The sequence below is a fragment of the Tamandua tetradactyla genome, chromosome 14, assembly GCF_023851605.1.
Source record: "Tamandua tetradactyla isolate mTamTet1 chromosome 14, mTamTet1.pri, whole genome shotgun sequence".
In the NCBI taxonomy this organism is placed as follows: domain Eukaryota; kingdom Metazoa; phylum Chordata; class Mammalia; order Pilosa; family Myrmecophagidae; genus Tamandua; species Tamandua tetradactyla.
Window position 1 is genome coordinate 63690859 of NC_135340.1, and position 20210 is coordinate 63711068.

The 20210-nt window shown below is 38.6% G+C and overlaps 1 protein-coding gene across 6 annotated transcripts in view; it reads left to right on the forward strand.

Annotated features, from left to right (window-relative positions):
* GALK2 (galactokinase 2) overlaps positions 1 to 20210 on the forward strand; it is a 207016-nt gene that overhangs the window by 143798 nt on the left and 43008 nt on the right. For all 6 annotated transcript variants that reach the window (XM_077127836.1, XM_077127837.1, XM_077127835.1 and 3 more), the window contains 2 exons: positions 11061 to 11159; positions 12628 to 12780. In XM_077127836.1, coding sequence (XP_076983951.1) covers positions 11061 to 11159; positions 12628 to 12780 — 252 coding nt within the window. The remainder of the gene's footprint in view (positions 1 to 11060; positions 11160 to 12627; positions 12781 to 20210) is intronic.

Genomic DNA, 20210 nt, shown 5'->3' on the forward strand with positions numbered 1-20210 from the left:
TTGCAACCTCGGTATAGTTGATCTTTTTGATGGCTCTTACTGATCTCTTTCTCATTTCTGTTTCTGTATGTTTAAAAAATACTTTCACTGTAGTTATGTTGGGGTTTGTATTACACTGCCTACATTATGACCTACTAATTTGAAAATACTACCTTAGCTTCAATAGCATACATGATCTCTACTCCTATATCCTTCTGTTTCCCCTTTTTATGTTGTTTTTGTCCCACTTTACCACTTTATATTTTGTGCATCCATTATCAGGAAATATGCCTTTTTGTTGTTCTATTGTACTCTGATTCTTATATGAATTAAAGAGTAGAGTTGTATATTGCAGTTGTGTATGAAGTACTATTGGGTTTTGCATTTATCCTTACTGATGATCTTCATTTCTTCATGTTACTCCAAACCACTCTCTCCTGTCTTTTCCTTTCAACCTGTAGAACTCTAAAGTACTCCAAAGTAATTCTTGTAGGGCAGCTCTTTTGTTAATGGACTCTCTCAGTTTCTGTTTATCAGTGAATATTTTAAACTCACCCTCATATTTTTTTTCCATAGGCAAGCACCAGGAATAGTCCTTATTTATTATTTATTTATTTTTGTTTTTTTTACATGGGCAGGCACCGGAAATCGAACCCGGGTCCTCAGGCTTGGTAGGCAAGCATTCTTACCTGCTGAGCCACCATGGCCTGCCCAATAGCCCTTATTTTTGAAGGGCATTTTTTCTGGATAAAGAATTTTTGACTTTCAGTTTTTCTCTTTCAGTACCTAAATGTATCATGCCATGGCGTTCTTGCCTCCCTGGCTTCTGATAAGAAATTGGAATTAGTCTCATTGAGGATCCCATCCCTTGTATGTTATGAATTGCTTTTCTCTGGCTGTCTTTAGAATGCTCTCTGTATCAGTTAGGGTTCTCTAGAGAAACAGAATCAACAGGGAACACTTGCAAATATAAAATTTATAAAAATGTCTCACGTGACCGTAGGAACGCAGAGTCCAAAATCCACAGGGCAGGCTGCGAAGCCGATGACTCCAATGGATGGCTTGGATGAACTCCACAGGAGAGGCTCACCAGCCAAAGCAAAAATGGAACCTGTCTCCTCTGAGTCCTCCTTAAAAGGCTTCCCATGATTAGATTTAGCATCACTAATTGCAGAAGACACTCCCCTTTGGCTGATTACAAATGGAATCAGCTGTGGATGCTGATTCCTAATCAGGATTCATGACCTAATCCTATGAAATGTCCTCATTGCAACAGACAGGTCAGCGCTTGCCCAATCAGATAAACAGGTACCACAACTTGGCCAAGTTGACACCTGTCCCTAACCATGACACTCTCTTTATCTTTGGTATTTGACATTCTGTTAGTATGTGTCTCAGAGTAGGTCTATTAGGATTTTTTCCTGTTTGGAATACATGGAACTTCTTGGACATGTATATTTATGTCTTTCATAAGAGTTGGGAAGATTTTGGCTACTATTTACTAAAATATTCTTTCTTTCCCTCTTTCCTTATCTTCTCCTCCTGGGACACTCATGATGTGTATGTTTGTGTACTTCGTGCAGTCACTCAAATCCCTGAGAAACTGCATAATCTTTTTCTATTTGTTTTTCTATCTGTTCTTCTGATTGAATGATTTTGATTGTCCTGTCTTCTAGTTCTCTGATTCTTTCTTCTGTCTGTTCACATCTGCTGTTGTATGCTTCTAGTGTATTTTTAATCTCTATTATTGGTAACTTTCATCTCTATAATTTCTGTTTTTTTTTAACACTTTCAAATTCTTTATGCTCATACTTTGTCTTCTTCATGTCCTTTATCTCTTTATTCATATTGTCCTTCATCTCCTTGAATTGATTTAGGAGATTTGTTTGGACTTTTTTGATTAGTTCTGACTTCTGTGTCTCTCTGAAGTTTTAATTTGTCTCCTTGACTGAGCCATATCTTAGCATGGCTTGTAATTTTTTGCTGATATATAGGTATCTGATTATCCTGATGAGTTAACTCTGAGAGTCCATTTCTCCCTCTTGTCTAGGCTTTTATTGTGACTGGCTTTGTGGTGAGACTTTTCTTTGATGCTTGGTATAACTTATTCTAGACCTTTAGAATAGTCTGTGTTTAAGTGTTCAGATATTCTCAGCTCTTCTTCATCTGAAGCTTGACCTGAATACATGGTGCAATTTTTAAGATTGTGCTTTTTGTGCGATTGTTTAACCTCCAGGAGAGAACTTCCTTTCCTTTGTTCCTTCTGTAGGAATCTTGATCTGTTCTGTTTGTTTTTGTGCAGACTTTTCTTTCCATCTCCTATGATTTGTTTAATCTCTCTCCCTTACTCAATGCCTGTTTTTCTTAACACATTTCAATTCTGTGACCTGTCCTATCTTATAGCAGTTCAGTTTAGCCCACCAGTGCTCCCCACCACGTTTTTTTTCTGTGACGCCTTTTTGTCTCCAGCTTCTTCCCATTAGGGTGTTCCTCCCCAAGGAGCCAGATGGGATCAATCCTGAAAGATGAGTTCTTTCAGAAAAGGGTTTTGCCTTTAGGTAGTCCAGCTGACTAAAACTAGATTGAATGAGGGCACAGAAGTTTCCACCAACATTTCTATCACGGTCTCTCTTCCTCCCTGCATGCTGGGTGTCTTTTCTATGCAGTACTCTGCAGTGGCTTGTGTTCTATCCTGGGTATCTGCAGACTTAGGTCCCTGGGCCTGGATATGCTTGGAGTTCTAACTCACTATTGTGAGTCACTCTACAGTCTCTGTCCATGGTGAAAGGGACTTGGGCTGTGCTGCCTCTGTGTGACAACCAAGCTGTGCGGGACTAAGAGAGGGGAAAGGGAACCAACCAGCAGTCCAGGAAGGAATTTTCCTACCTGAGATTTTTCTGTCTCTTCAGTGCAGCATTTGTGGAGTCCTTGTCCAGTCTCTGCCATTCTCCAAAGGTCTAAGCAAGTGAAATTTATCCTTTTATTTGCTAAATTTCTGGGCATGCTTTTTCAGGGAATGTCCTATATTGCCATGTTGATGGTGTCACCTCTCATTATTACCTATTAGATTACTGTTAATATTTTTGCCACATCTAAGGCAGCATTCATTTGCATACCCAGGATCATCATTTGGAGTACTATAAAAGCTTCTGTGTTATCATGTACCAAAGAAGGTTCTTCATATCCAGTACAAGCAGGAATTGTTGAGTTCTAGAAGAGATCTGTCATGGACATGTCCTCAGGACCTCCATGGGCCTGGAATCCCAAAAGCTTTCACATAAATTCTGTGTTCTTGCCTTGCTGAAGGCCTCCTCTCAGAATCCGAGTGACTTCACAACTCGTTGCCCGTCTGTTAGGCTAAGGACATCTTTCTGTTGTTGAGTTGGAGGCGGTGGACTCCATGCCTGTGCTTCTGCTCTCAGGTGGGGCCTCAGTTATGTTAAGAGCCACGTGTCACTACTAGTAGCCTTCTCTAAGTTCAATAGATTATGTTTTGCCTGGTGTCGACAGATGAAGTCTATTGTAGTTCTTTTTTGCTGCACATTCATAATTATTACATATTCTTTGATGGGTCTAGATTTTGGAAGGTATTTCAGATTTACTTTTTTAAAAAACATTAATCAATTTATTATTTCTTCATTAATAAGTGTGGTATTCCACAAAAAATTTGAGGGAAAGAAGACAAAATAAAGAAGACAGTAAAATCAAAATATAAAATAATAAAAATAAGGTCAGGAAAGTATCAAATAGATAGAAAGAAAAGATGGAGGGAAATTCAGAAATCAGAGCAATCAGTCTTCTTCACCATCTGAAGTTATGGATGGCAAAGCCACTTTGGAGAGAAAAGCGTTCCCTGGTTCTTGCTACAAAGACTCTTCCAATGTATTTAATTGAAAGCCAGTGCTCTGGGGACGAGTTTACTGTAAACTTACTTTTCCTAATAAGCCAAGTTAGTCTTTTCCCTTTAAATAAATATAGTTTTTTTTAAGTCTCCTTGCTTATTACCCTTTTTACTTATCAAATTGAAATTTTCAGATTTACTTTTGAGAACCCTTTTCTCACTGTTGTTTCTTTCTTATCTCTAATCTTTTAAATATTTGGACTTTTTCTCTTTTCTTTCCTGTATTCCTTAATGGAATTTCAGCCTCAACTATCAAGGCTGCTGTGCTCATTTTGGGAATTAGCTGCCAGTGTCTTCAGTAACTTTTCTTAAAGTAAAATATGCCAAAGTTACTAATCTCCTTAGTTAGAGATGTGAAGAAGAAATATTAGCATACTTTTCCTCCTCTTTCTTCATTTTTTTTTTTTAAATAATACAGCCCTCCTTTGTTTCCTCAGGACACTCCAAAGTGTCTACAAGATAAAGCTTGGTTGTCAGCCATGTTATAAAACGAAGCAAGTCTACATTAGTCTTTTTTTTTCACCTTGGTGCTGTTTCATGAAGGATTTCTTCCTGGCTAGATTCTTCCTAATAAATCTGCCAATTTTAGGAAGAATTTGAAAATAGCCCCAGGTAAGAACCGAAACATTTTGAAAGTCAGGGTAGAGGACTTCTGGGGGGAGAACATATTTGAGGTAAAGAAAAATCAGGGTAGCCGCTTAACATTTGCATCTTATCTCGATATATCAGTCAGGATCATTAACAGAAAACAGACAGTACACTCACTAATTCAAGGACAGCTTATTTCACAGGGACTGTTTACAAAGGTAGGGGAAATCCAGGACTAGTTGTAGCTGGATTGTTCCTGTGCCTGGGCCAGAAAGAGACCTTGAGAGGGAGGGACCTGACCTCGCTCCAGATCCCCATCTTCTCTCTACTTTCCCCATTTCGTGCCAGAGTCCTCTATTGACCAGACAGATAGGAAAGCGGTGTGCACAGGACCTGCAGATGTAGTACTATCCTAGCCCCCTGAGCAGAGAACAGGAGGGACATAGTTTTGGAAGGGCAAGTAGGAGTTGTCTGATGCAAGCTTTTACCTTTTCTTTCGATAGACTCCTTCATCTGAAAACAGTCTCAATATTATGAGTACCTTGAGGACAGACACTCACCTGTTCACTTGTTATCTTTAAGGCACTATTTGAATACTTGATAAAAGAATGAATTGGGCCATTTATTTCCTTCCTTCCTCTTGACTTACACTTTATTGGCCAACAATTGCTGGATGATGGTGCTTGCTTAATGTCTTGTGTTCTGAAGAGTTAGGCTTTCCATAGATGTGGTTGAGTGACTGTAAGAGATTAACATTCCTGTCTATGTATGTGTTTTATTTTTAACAACCTCATTAATGAAATTGCTAAATGTAGAATTACAATTCACTGTACTAATATCTTGAGTCTTTTTGTATTATTATTTTTGTTGTTTTTGTTTACCTAGGTTTTTGTTACCTAGGCAATGCATTCATGAATCTTTAGGCCTTCTCAGTGACTGTTAAATTTAACCCTGTTATTTCTCCTCTACTGTAGCCCCACTGCCAGCAGATGGCTAGGCTATTTAATTTAGGGACCCCACTTGACTTCTGGTTTCCTTCCCAACCTGCATCAATAGGCATACCATACAAGAGCTAAATTAGCCTCACTGTCTTCAGTAGATGTAAAAGGAGGTCTTTGAATAGTATCAGGTTTCTCCTAACCTCCCAGAGGCTGAAGTCAGAACAGAAACTAGCTTCTTGGCCACTAACTTTGGAAAAGTTTCTCATGCAGTCAAATTGTCTTCCCTAATGATTTTCCGATATTAGTGTTTTGAAGCACTACATAGAAAGTTAAGTGCCACAAGTGACTAGTCTGGAGGTACTTGGGATTCTTGAAGTGCTCAGGTAAGATAAAGCAGAAGAAAATTCACTGGTGTGTAGAGTAGTGAACCCCTTTTTTGTTAGAGTTTATTGTTTGCATGTGCGCAGGTGACTTTACACTTGTGTGTGTGTGTGTTGGAGGGAAGGGAGCTAGGAGGGGCGGGTGGACCTCAGAATCCATTGGGTATCAGGGAGAAAGATGATTTTTCCTTTCCTAAATAGAATTGAGTCCCCAGTTCATCTTGAACTTCCCATGAAGCTAACGTCCACTAGGCTTCTTTTCATGTGCTTTTGTTACTGTTTTGACAGTTCCTTTTTATCCTCACGAAATCTTATCAAGTAGCTGTGGAGTGTTGATTTAGTGCTTTTGCAAGTCACTGCTTGAGTATAGTGCCTGGAGAACATTGCACGGTTCTAATTCCAGTGTCCCAAAAGACAGAAAATGTGTAGGTAGGCTCACATGTCTCCCCTACATCACCCAGGCAGGCTGGCATTCTCTGCTTCCATTTATGTTCTGAGGCTGTTAAGGTCCCTCCTTTAGTGAATTTCTGATTTCAAATCATACCATCTCTGGCTTAGGTTATAGACCCAGTTCTGATTTTTGCTTATTGTTAGAAGCATGCAAGTTTCTATTTAAGCAAGATTTGAGTTAAAAAAAAATTTTTTTTTTCTAGCTTCTTCATATCTCATAAACCATTTAGGATTTAGCCTTTTGGCTTTTAGAAAGATAATGACAGGAGAGAAATGCTGGTTGAATGGAGGTGTAGGGCCCCTGGGAAAACGAACTGGGGGCCTGTAGTTTAATTTTTTATACAGCCATGCTTTATAAGAGCCTACTCCTTGTTTCCTCCCGATAGACTGAAATGCTTTTAGATCAGGCAATCTCTCCTATTTGTCTCAGGCTTTATATTACTCTCTGTTGTTGACTTGGCTGTCCTAGGGGCATCCAGAATCTTATAAATTCTCTTTCCCTGAACGCTTTTAAAAAGATCCTGTATTATATAACCTGTCTTTAGATTTGGCTTGGGATTTAGCTATCTTCTTGTGATTCCTTAATCATTATGTTAAAAAAAAAAAGAACAATTGTATAATGCTTTAGAGTTTATGAAGTGTCTTTAGTTAATTCATTGGATTATCACAATAATCCCATGGCTAGGAAGGTGGGTATTTTTTTCCATATTATGCATGGGAGGTAGCGTAGTATGGTGAATGAGAGCATGGGCCCTGGAGTTGGATAATTTGAATTTATATTTCAGCTCTACTAATTACTAGTAGAAGTAAATGACGAGTTCGTGTGAAGCAATTAGAAGAGTATGTGGCACATAGTAAGTACTCAGTAAATCTTAGCTGCTAAAAAAATCTATTTTATTATTAACATTGTATAAAGAAATCAAAGCTCAGAAAAGTTAAGCAATCTAAGGTCACAGGCTAGTAGGCAGAATTAGGGCTTAAACCAAGATGTGGAGGTATCTGATACTGAGTTTTTTCTACTATATTTATTACTGAATTCTGGTTATGTTCTGAGGGACCAAAAAGTGAGTCCTCTTTCTTTCATGGTTCAACTTCTTTACCTCTGTTTTCATTTAGTTTTCCTATATTTAGAACTGTTGTATGGTGTCTGTCAAGACATGGGATTGATCTGCCAGAATTTAGCATAGGAGGTAGCAACAAGGCATAAGAATGTTTTGCAGGTGGACTATCATTGACACAGAGGTGCTGGGGACTTCTGGGGGTCACTATGAATTTTGTCCAGATAGATAGTTTGGAAGAAATAACATCCTATTTCTATTGGCAACACAATTGTTGCCAAACATAAAGAGATTGGAAAAAAAATTAATAAGCATAAAGTTCTCAATCCTTTGATTTGTTTCCCTCTCTTAGGAGGGAGAATATTTAAATTTTGGTGATCTCATTTGTCCTTTTACATTCCTTTGATGTAGTGAAGAAATAGGCCATATTAGCTCTATTTTGGGGGGGGGCAGTAATTGAAGTTCAGTGTAAAAAGAACATAGACAGACGAGGTTCAAATTCTGGCTCTTCCATATCCAATTACACATCTCTAAGCCCCATTTTCCTCATTTGGATAACGGGGATAGACAGAGGGTTGTTTAGAGGTTTAAAGAGATCATGCTCAAAAGTGATAATGTCAGTTACTTGGTCCATGCCTGGCACTCAGTAAAGATGACTCTTGTTGCTGTTGTGGCAGCTTTCACACTGGCCCAGGGTGACAGGTGGATGGGAACCCAGGTCTCATCATTCCGTACTGAATGCTGCATGTATTACTTCACCTGGGTATGTGGTTTTTCTATATTTTCCAAATCCAAGTGTTCTAACTTTTTGGTTACTAGTTTAGTTTGATGTGCCTATTATGGGCAGGTCACTGGCTCTGTGTGTTCAACAGGCTGCATGTAATGTCCATTATGTCCGAATCCCTAGCTTACCTTGTGTCACACAGCAAAATGAATGTTAGTGGATTCACAGGACTGACAAAGAGTATGACATTTACAGAATCTTTTGGATGGTGTCTGGCCAGCTATTCTCAGAAAGTAGAGACAATAGATGTTCATGGTGTATTGACAATGTCCCAGGCATTTTGGGAGGTAGGAAACACAAAAGGAAATCTAGTATTTGATTGATCTTTCATAGAACTGTCAATTTTCTTGGGAAAACAGATATGATTGAAACATGACATGATTGAAGAACAATATATAGAAACATTCTGTGATTCAGCTAATGTTAGTAATATGACTACTGTTTGAGGGTTCTGGTTTAGGCATCACATGGGCTCTCATGGTCTGGTGGGTTAGGAGACAAAGAAACTCACACTTAAAGTACAGTGTGATCAATAGCAATAGAGTCATATAAAGAGTAGTAGAGTGTAGTGGAGGAGTTGTGTGGTATCTGCATTTGGGTGGTGGTGCAACTTCAATGGGAAAGTGATGCTTGAATTGATCTTGAATAGGTGCTGGAGATGTAACTGAGAGCTAAGAATTAACAAATAATTATGCTTTACTGAATCATATAGATGCTTTTCTTACTTTCTCATATATTGTAATGTGACCAAAGGGAAATGCCTGGGTGAACTTTGGCCCAACTGTCTTGATCTTTGATAATAGTCATAAAAATTCTGTGACTGGCCCCCACTTGTATCCCCCTTATCCTGTGTTTCAACTTTAGAGTCTTATGATCACAAAAGACAGTCCCTAAAGTTTATTAATGAAGGAACTTGAGTCAGCCCAGAACTAACCCACCCCAATTCCTAAACTATCTTGTGGGCCAAAGTTGGATCTAACCAAAATCGGTCTACCTGACCTGCACAGTAGCTTAAACCTTAACATATAAGTGACCTATATCTCTTTACAATGTTAAAAATCATCCCCATTGTGAAACTCAGATTTAGGTGTCAACTTGGCCAGGTCATGATGCCCTGTTGTTCTGTTGCTATGGACTTGTCATCACCATGTGAAATTCATCTGTGGCTGATTACATCTGCAGTCTGCTAAGGAGAGTGCCTTCCTCAATGGTGATATTTAATTTAATTAGCTAGAGGCTTAAAAAAAGAGAGGTCAGAAGAGAGCTCAGCAGCTCAGCATACCTCATCTCAGCACTCACAGCTCAGCCCAGACGTTTGGAGATGCAGAAAGGAATCACCTTGGGGAAAGCCACTGGAACCCAGAAGCCAGGAGAGAAGACCAGCGGTCATCACCATATGCCTTCCTATGAGAAACTCAGATGAAAGCTAGCTGCCTTTCCTCTACACTAGACTATAAATCTGTGACTAAATAAATCCCCTTCTTAGAAGCTGATCCATCTGTGATGTGTTGCGTTCTGGCAGCTTTAGCAAACTAAAACACCTATCATCGTATTAAGGCTGCCATTTTCTTACAGATGTTCATGACTAAGTATGTAATCAATGTGCATGTGCTCAATAATTAGATCATCTCTAACCTTGTTATCTTGAGCCATTGTACTCATTATCCTAAAGCCTGCCCATCTTTTGACACTATAAAACGAGAGGTACTGCAGTTTGGGGAGACATTTTTAGGCTGAGAGGCCATCTGATTTTCTGCTTTGTGCTTAGCCATAAAATCTTTCTCTACTTGAAAACCCATTGTCTTAGGAATTGGTCATTTGAGTGCGTCAGGCAGAGAACTCCCCACTTTTGATTGGGATTAGAGAGAAAAGTATTGATAGTTGAGGGCAACAAATCCTACTTGTAAAATACTGCGATGTGAGAGGACTTGGGGGTAGAAAAGAACAGCATTTACTTAGTATTCCTCATGACTGGAGCTTAGGGTTTACATGGGGTAGTGGAGAGAGAGCAAGCTGGAGAAATGAGTAGGAATTACATCATTAAAGACCTTATGTACTGCGGAGAAGTAGGAGTATTAAGGTGGTGACAGTCAAGCAAGCAAGAGATGGTTATGTCAGTGTTTCAAATGATTAGGCTGGGAAAATCTTCCAGTAAACCAGGTGAGAAATAAGGGCCAGAATTAAATCATAGGAGAAAGATTACATGAATGGATGAATAGTGAAGTGAGTAAATGGATGACACTAACCATAAGTGTTGAAGGAGTTCAGAGAAGGGGGACACCACAGTGGGAAAGATATTTGAGGAAGACTCTCTTAAGGGGGAGACTTGAGAGGCCAGCTCAGGGATTGGACATTAATAAGATCCATTGAAGATTCTTAAACAGAAAAAAATGATAGTTTTGGAAGTGTTTGTAGAATTAAAGAATGTAACTGGTCTTTACAATATAGTCTTACTATTTTTTCTATTGAAATTTTCATTTTGAACTAGAACATGCTTATCTGTTGGATATCTTCATCTTGGTTGTAGGAAGATATGTCTGATGAGATGGCACTAGTTCTGATTCTTTAATGGAAATACCAGAGAGACAGCATGACTTTGGGATTGGAAAATACCGTTGTAATGATCCCCACTATGGCTGTGGGGAGAAAGATGGGAGCAACTGCTTGCACTATAGAGTCCTTTCTTGGTTTTTTTGGGTTTTTTTTGCTTGGGCAGACACCAGAAATCAAACCCGGGTCTCCCGCATGGCAGATGAGAACTCTGCCTGCTGAATTACTGTGGCCTGCCCTCTTGGTTTGTTTTTAAAGCTATTGGGCTCAACCGCAGTCTTGGAATCCTCAGTAACACAATGCTCCAAACAACTACTATCAATTGATCAGAGATGGAACTGCAATTGAAACCTATTTGTCATGCCTGGATAAAGAAATGGATGAGATTATGAATGTACTCACTACTCAAATCAATTTTTACTTTTCCAGGTGGAACTTGCAGAAATTTGTGCCAAGAGTGAGCGTTATATTGGCACTGAAGGAGGAGGCATGGACCAGTCCATATCATTTCTTGCAGAAGAAGGAACTGTAGGTGGCATTGAGCTATTTGGAAATATCAACCAGGGAAAATTCACATGGGAAAGAAGGTTTTGAGATCCCAAGTATGCTTGGTTATAGGCACCCTAATCTATTGCGCTCCAAATGTTTTATAACTCAAGGCTACTACCAATTCACCTACTGCTTCATGTTGATCGCCTCTCCTTTGAGCTTCCAGAATCATACTTCAATCTATTTTTCTCAAATGTCTAGTGGTGGTGTTTTCCCCTCTCCCTCCTTTTTCTCTTCATTTTTAGGATAAGATTTCTCAGTTCTTAGTTATTGGGGTCCCTTTTTCCTGCCCCTGTCCCAAATCACATCTCATGGCATTTTCATAATCTCTTGTTGGTTTTAAACCCAAATGTTAATTCTCTTACCACATATATCTGCTGCCTCTTTTTTTATAATTTGCTCTTTGGTGTCATTTTTCTCTGTAAACACTTTTGAGGCTTTGGTGGTAGGAGAAAGAATGCAGACAGTAAGCCAGGAATGAATTCCTTAGTCACATACCACTTCCCCTTGGCCATCAATTCCTGTAAGCAGAGCAAAGATTTTGGTTGTTGCCCATAAACTGCGCACTTCCAAAATAGAAGTAGATATTTCTTCAGTGTCATTTCTCAGCTTTTCATCGGATTTTTACAGGCTTGGCTATTTTCCAAGAACACCTAGATTCTTTCTTATTAAGAACAGTTGTTGCTGATTCCCCCAAGCCAAAGACATGAGATATGAGGAAATTTGGTTTAATACTAAAAAAATAGCTTGGGTGTTTGGATGGGACCTGACAAGCACACGTGATGGCAGGAGTCCTGATGTTAATGTAAGTTAGTATAGGGCCTGAACGAAATCCACATTCTTTGGGCTTGCAGAGCCCTTCTTGATCTGACCCCAGCTTTACCCCTGCATTTTAAACTCTCACCACTGCTCATCCCTCAAATTTTAAGCTCCAGTCAAATTTCAGTACCCAAAGTTCCATTAGCACCCATGAATTGTTTTCTCACTTCTTGATTTGCATGTGCTCTTCCCTCTGCCTGACATTCTATTTGGGTAAAGAAATCCTCTATCTGCCCTACTCTTGTTCATCTTTTATGACTCAGATTTCCCCTTTCCAAAGGAGCATATACTACACTACATAACTGGTCTGGTCCTTCAACTATGTGTTTATATAGCACCTGTGCTTTGCTACCATTGTAACACTTAAAACCAGGAAATGAATTTGTCTGTCTACTTGACAGTCCTTCCCACAAGACTGAAGACTCTATGAGGGCAGGGACAATGTCTTGTTCATTCTTGTATCTCCAGTACAGTGCCTGACAGTCAATAAACAATATTTGGATGAACAAATGAATGAATAAATGAATGAATGAATATTTGGGGAAATACTCTGTTAAGGCAAATGCATGCTTAAAGCTCTTCTTAATTCTAATAAATTTTATCTCATCTGTCATTTTTCTCCCACTAGGCCAAGTTAATAGAATTTAGTCCTCTGAGAGCAACTAATGTGAAACTCCCAAGTGAAGCAGTGTTTGTGATTGCCAACAGTTGTGTGGAAATGAATAAAGCAGCAACTTCTCATTTCAATATCAGGGTGATGGAGTGTCGCCTGGCTGCAAAGGTATGTATTTGGTAAACAGTGAGACTTATTCTCTGTTTATTTCCTCAGATTTTTTGGCAAAATTCTGACTTCTGCAGTATTCTAACTGAAGGTCTTCAGGTACAGAACAATCTGATTCCAAACTCAGGAGATAAACTAATAGATGTGTCCTTCTAAGTTTGGTTATTTGGAAACTGTATTAACTATACAGTTGAGTCTTTTAGGGTGGCATTTGTAAGAAGAGGGCAGCCTATATCTGTGAAGCATAGACCACGGGACAGGTTTATGGGTAGAGAAAGACAAGAGTTTGGGGAAGTTGTTGGGAAGTGACCATAGTTGGCCTAATTCCTTGACTAATGTGATGGCAATCTCAACCCCTTATCTATTGGTCTGGGAAATATTCATTGAGTAGTTGTTGGCTGTCTGTCAGCATAAAGATATATAAAGAATACAGAATATAGGAGTAGAGAACAGTGTTAAAGTTAGGGGGATATGAAATGGAAAGTAGTTAAAACAAGGTGATAAATGATCAGGTCCTCCAAAAAATGACTCAGAAATTAAATGCTATGAAGGATCCAGAATGACACATGTTATGACTAGAACATTTGAGAGAACTAAGGCTGGGGAATGGGAAATGGACCTTGGGTCAGGAGCTCCATTATATTCTCTTCTTCTCCTCCTTTCGGCTGCTCCTTATGAATTGATGGATAGCACCAAGGATTCATGAGCACCATCCTTCAACCAGTACTGAACACTGCCTGGAATTTATTTCCTCCCTGGTGATAATTTAATTCTGCACTGCCTTTAACACCCCATTACGCAGTTCATCCTGACTAACTTTCACCAGTGATCTTTCCCCATATTTCGGGTTAGAAATAGATGCTATCACACAGGCCATGGCTTTCTGTTACCATATCTACACATCTCCCGATATCTGCATCTCCTATCAAAGTCCATCTTTTCCATGTGGTCATAAGGAACAAACTCTATCTCTTACCTCTTTTGTGTACTCTATCTTTTTATTGGAACCTTTCCATCAGACTTCACATATTCTAGTATTTTGCATTAAAAAAAAAAAAAACTCTTCCCTAGACCTCACGTTTCTCTCCAACTACTATTTTATTTCTATTTTTTTCTCATTCTCTTTGCAACTAAATTTTTCAAACAATTACTCTAAGTGTCTTTTATCTCCCACTCATTCCATAACCCACTAAACTCATTTCTGCTCTCTTCACAATAATGAACTTACTTTCTTTGGTCACTAAAGATTACCCTGTTGGTAAATCCAGTGGACACTTTTCAGTCTTCATCTTGTTCCTTATCATTCTTCCTTTATCCCCTTATCTTGAAATATTCTTCCTTTTATTTCCATTAAAATTCACTTCCTATTTTTTTCCTCCGATTTATCTGGCCATTCCTTCTTCTTCTTCTTCTTCTTCTTTTTTTTTTTTTAAGGAAAGAATGAGATGGTGGAATTCATCCTCTTCCTATAGACCTTTAAATTTTGGGGTCCTTTAAGTCCTTATCCATGGCCTTCTCTTCTTTCATTTTCCTCTCTCTCTTTTTTTTTTTTTTTACATGGGCAGGGACCGGGAATCGAACCCAGGTCCTCAGGCATGGCAGGCAAGCATTCTTACCTGCTGAGCCACCGTGGCCCACCCTGCTCTCTCTCTTGATCTCATGTTCACCCACAGCCTCAATTCCCATCTCTATGATGATGATTACTAATGAATATCCTTCAGCTTATTGTTCTCCAACTTGTATATCGAACTACTTGTTGAACATCTCTACTTGAATCAATTATAGATCTCTCAAATTGAGACTGTGGAAACTGAACTCAATGTTCTCACAAGCCTTTATTCTTCCATTGTTCCCATTATTATTTATCAACTATTACATTGGCCTTCTTACTGTTTTTCAAATGATGCTTGTCTCGCTCCTAGTCATTCTTTAAATAGCAGTTGGAATGATAATTTAGACATTAAAATCTGATCAGGTAGTTCCTCTATTTAACAACTTTATCAAAAGCTTCCCATTTCACTGAAATAAAGTAAAAAATCATTACCACCTTCTGGAGAACCTTGTAAGATCTGATGCCTGTGCCCTTGATCCTCTCCATTTTTTAGCACCCCTACCATTACATGCTAGCCATGATGCTCCTTCTTTGCTCAGAGCCTTCACACATGCTCTTCCCCCTTCCCAGTCCTCTTTGAATGTCCCAAGGGAAACTTTCATTGACCTCCCTACCCCCAGAGTGAGGTAAGGCCCTCTTCATGTCCTACAGGACATACACTTCTCAATTGTGATACTTATTACAATTATTTATTTAATGTGCAGCTTCATTTCTGAATTAGAGTTTATCTGGGAACCAAGACTATGTCTATCTTGCTAATTCTTACATCCCTACTGCCTGTCATAGTGCTTAGTCTGAAGTAGGCCTGAGATACACATTTATTGAACAAATGAATAACTATTCCTTTGTCATTGCCCAGTCCTATTTATTCAATTCCATTTCACAGGTTTTTATAAGTGCTTATTGTGTGCCTACTTCGGGACTAGATATTGTGGAAATGTGTGAGGCAAAGTTATCCCTGTGACTTGCTACTTCTTCCTTTAAACCAGCCCCCAGAAGAAGTGAAGTTGAGGAGATTAGAAATAAGAGGAGTAGGAAACAGCAATGGCTTTTTTTTTCTGGGAAATTTTGGGATTATGCATTTTTTTTAAAATGATGGCCTAAATGTTTTAAACTTGAGTTTTATTCCTTAAGATAATTCCTGAAAATAATGTAAAATAAATGTTTTAACATTAAATCTGGCACAGTATTTGATCAGTGTATATATGCAGAAGATGTGTGTGGCACAATTTTCAACATTAAGTGTTAAATGAACTTTTGCTTCTTTAAGGCACATCTCCTTTTTCCTAAGATGGAAAAAGTTAGTGTCTTGTTTGTTTGAGGGCTTACTTATTCTTGTTGACTTTTTATCTTGAGGTCAATGAGCACGTATGGCCTTCCTAAAGAGACTTTAGATATACACGGCATTGTTTTCATGGTTTTATCATGAAATTAGATGTCTCTGCCAGACCCATAGGTGAAGTAAAGCAAGTGTGAAACATGTTAATGTGTTCATGTTTTGACAGGTCTCCTCAGAGATGCAAGAAGAAATGAGGAATAAAATTGTTGTATTGAATCTTTGTAATGAAAGTTGTCCAAATTGGGGAAATGTCCATTGAGAACTTATTAGAAAGAGGGGACCGACTTAGATCTTAAGCTAAAGATCTTATCTACTCCAGAACCTACTATTCTTGAAGGTATCTTCTGAGTTTAACTACAGGACTCCATTTTATAAGTACTTTGGCCAGCAGAATTGGCATCTGAATTTGCCCTTTGTCACACACTCCTTGCAATTGACTTAGGTAAAATTGTTTTGAATACTCTGAGTTTTTCTGTATTAAAATATGGAAGAAAGAAAAGTGAAGAGAAATTTATTGGAATCTAAGTTTTCATTAAAAAAAAGGAGAAAAGATAAAGCTGCTAAGATGGACTATGCACATAGACCTTGGTTATAGGAATATGCTTTTGCCAAGTATATAGTCTGAGGTTTTGCCTATTTTCCTTACAATATAGCTCCATTTTTCTATTTTCAGTATCATGCAAAAGAATTATACTTTTTCTTGGAAATGGTCTCTATAAACCAGGAAATAAACCTATGTAAAAGAGATAAGCTTGTTTCAGTCTGGAGAAGCTTTCTGTTTTCAGACAATGAAAATGAAATGCAGTGGAGAAATGGCTAATTGGAATGGTTTAGAAATAAGACTGATTAAACAGCACTCCACATGGCAAAGTTGTTATTTTTCCTCTCCTCCTATCACACCAATCTCCTTTTTTGAAAATGATTACCTCTTGAATCTACTCAGTACAGGGAAATACATGAAACCCATAGAAACAAATTTTACTTTGTTTTCGTTTAATGTTAATAGTTTTCTCTATTCTGAAGTCTCTTTTTTTCTCTTTCTTCCTTCCTACCTTCTGTATCTCAGTCTTTCTGTCTCTGTCTCTCTTTCTTCCTCTCATCTTCTTTTTATCTCTTTCCCCTAGCTTCCTAGAGAAGCTGGCAAAAACTAATTAACATAAATTCGTTAAAAGTCAGAGTCTTGGAGAGCCATTAAAATTAAAAACAATTCAAAACAAACTCAACAGAAATTTATCATTATTGCTTGCATAAATGAAATTTTAAAATGAATCACACTTTTATGTTCCTAAGTGAACAAAGTCACCAGAGCTCTTTAATGGACCCCCAGTTTTTTATATTTTACACATATTTATATTTTCCACAATTTTATTCTTCTCTCTCTGCTCTCCCCTCTGAAAAAAATTTAGTGGCTTAAACTTTTGAGAAATGCTCTATATCTATAAAAGAGAATATCCCTTAATTATACTGAAGGATAAAATGTGTGATTCCTATAATAAGTATTATGGGAAGTCAAGAAGCAAAGAGAAATTATGCCATTGTTTTTTGCATACCCTGAGCTCCTTGTGGCAACTTATGAAGCAATGAAAGAAAGAGTTTCATGTGGTTTTTGACACTTCAAGGAAAATTTACAGTGTAATTCTTTACAGGGCCTGTCTGGGGCCATCACTCATCCAGTTTTCAGCTCTTGCCACTTAGTGGTTAATGTGGAACTTTTTCTCTGTCCACTGATAGAATGTGGGGAGGAGTTGGCATAATATCTCAGGGTTTTGGCAGTTTCCTTGAATTTGAGCAGAGAAAAACCAAACATCCAACGGTGTGGCCAGTTTCCCTCAGGTTGTTGATTTAGCGGACCTTCTCTGCCAAGACTCTAGTCGGGAATATTCAGAGAATGGAGAGTCCAGCTGAATGGCAGAGGACACACATATTGGGGAATAAGAAGTGATGTATTTAGTGGAACCAGATGGTAGCAAGACCTTCAGTACTGTGCTAAGAGTCACCCAGGCTTGGTCTTTGAAGCAATGTGGAGCCATTCATTTTGTTAGCAAGGTATTTTAGAAATATTAATCTGGCAGCAGGATTCTTGCCTTGGTCAAAGAGAATTGGACACCCAATTTTGAAGTGCCCATGAGGATGGATTAAAAAGGAACAAATAGGAGAGAAGCTATGACTGGACTTCAGTGAAATGTTGGATAGAAGGTTCTGTATGATTGGAGTTACTGTCTTCCTTTTGGCATATATGTCATTACTTCAAAAAAGTTTTCCCTGATCACCCCTCCTCTCTATTAGATTAAATGCCTTTTGATATGCTCTTACCAAATCCTGTATTTTTCCATCATAGTTGTTTATCACAATTGGATTAAAGTATTTCATTGAATAATTATTATTTAATATCTGTCTTCCCTACTAGACTCTGAACTCTGTATAGTCAGGAGCTATATTCTTATTCACTGTGGTTTGTCTAGGGCCTGGGAAGCAGTAGGTACTCAGTAAAAGTAAATACTCATTGCATGTAGATGAAGGAGTGAATGAAGGAAAGGTATTGAGCCAATGATGGCTGCAGTTTCAAACCTAAATAATGGGTTGTATAGTGCTGCCATTGAAAGGATTGTAGAAGGCAGGATGGAAATGACTCAAAAGCAGAAGGTGATGAAAATTCCCCATGGAATTTTCTTATAGGTCATTCGAAATTTGAGTCTGCAAATGTATCTCATGGCTAGTGCTTTAGCCTCCAGATACAGTGTTTCAAAATACTGATTGAAGCCTAGAACTAAGTTCAGGGCACTATGGAAAAGAATTTGGCAAGAGAAGATCAGAGGGCCAGGGGTTGAGCTTGGGATGTGGCTTCAATTAATAATGAAAGGGTTAAAAAGTTATGATAAGAAATGGAATAGGAGAGAGGTGGGAAAGAAATCAGGAAAATTCATTGCCATAGAAGCCAAAAAACAGGGAATTTGAAGAAGGTAGATACTGAAGAGAGTCAGAAGCCACTGATTTCCTTAAGGATTGAGAATACTGAGGAAAGACCAATGGCTTTGGAAGTGGCTTTTGGAGATAAGAAAGGATCTTTGGGAAGCCATATTCAGTTGTTAAAATGGAGAGTGAGGGTCTGGAGGAGGTGAATATGGGCCACTGATTCTAGTTGTTGGACAGTGAAAGGGAAGGAGAAATGAACAACGATAGTTTTGGGAATGAGAACTTTTCAGACAGGAAGCCTCTGTATAAGGTTGAAGGCATAGGAAAAGGTGTCAGAGGAGAGTGAACAATCCAGAGAGGCGGAGGAATGTGAAAAGGAGGGACACTTGATCCTCACAGAATACCTCCTCTTGCCCATTCACAGTGCTAGGTTTTTATTATCTCATTTAATCATCACAATATTGTGTGAAGTAGCCAGTAAATACTCCATTTCTGAGAATTTCAGGCCAAGTTATGTTGTGACTTATTTTAAGTTAATGAAAGAGTCCAGCTGTTTACACAGGTGCTCTTTCCATTGTACTACATAAAAGGAAGCATGAATAGGATCCAGAGCACAATGCTTGGGTTGCCTTAGAAAAGAGAGGCTGTGCCGAGAGTCCAGGGAGGGTTGTAATAGGCCCGTTCTGCACAATTGTGCAGGTTTCTTCAGCTTTGTTCCGTGGTCTGCAAACTTAAATGGAGAACATGGACATGATTCAAGACTGGGGAAGGTCAACATGGTGAATGTATTCATGATGGTTATGAGTGAAACACACATACACACACACACACAAACAGCTATGCTGTAATCTCATTTATGCCAAATTATATGCGTTAAGATATGCATAACAAAATGTATGAAAGGATGGGTATCAAAATGGTTTATCTCATTGGTATGATTTCAGAAGGTTTTTTTAGTTCATGTGTTTTGTGGTACTTTGAAGTTTTATGCATTGTTTTAAATTTTACAATGATCATTTATGATTTGCCTAGCCAGAAATAACAACAGCACAGCTGATTTTGTTGTGTGGAAAACAACTTGTTGAATGAATCATTTTTAGAGGTAACTTAGAGAGAGGATTAGAAATTTATCCTTGATATCCTTGTGGGGAGAAGACTTGGTACTTTTTCCATTGATTTGTTAATTCTGCTAAGTACAATCAATGTAGGAGTACATGAGAGTTAGTCCCTGTTAGGAGGCCCCTTAGTTAGGGTTGATAGCAGAGGCTATTGGTTTTCCTCTCCCCATATCATCTTGGCACTCTCCTTTCCATACCCTCTTACTGCAAGCCCCTGTGACTCTAGAAATGAGGGATTTTTCTGACTAAAGTATAGTGTTTATTCTGCAGCCAGGGCAGCCTAGAAGTGCTTGGAAGTCAATACCTTTGGGAAAAGCCCTCAACCGATGATGGATAAGAGCTTTATGTGAATAAGTATCCTGGCTTTCTTGTCTCTGGAACACATCTGAGGTTTATATTCTGCAGAGGCCCCAGCAGGGCTAGCCTCATTTATCCGTATCAACGCACC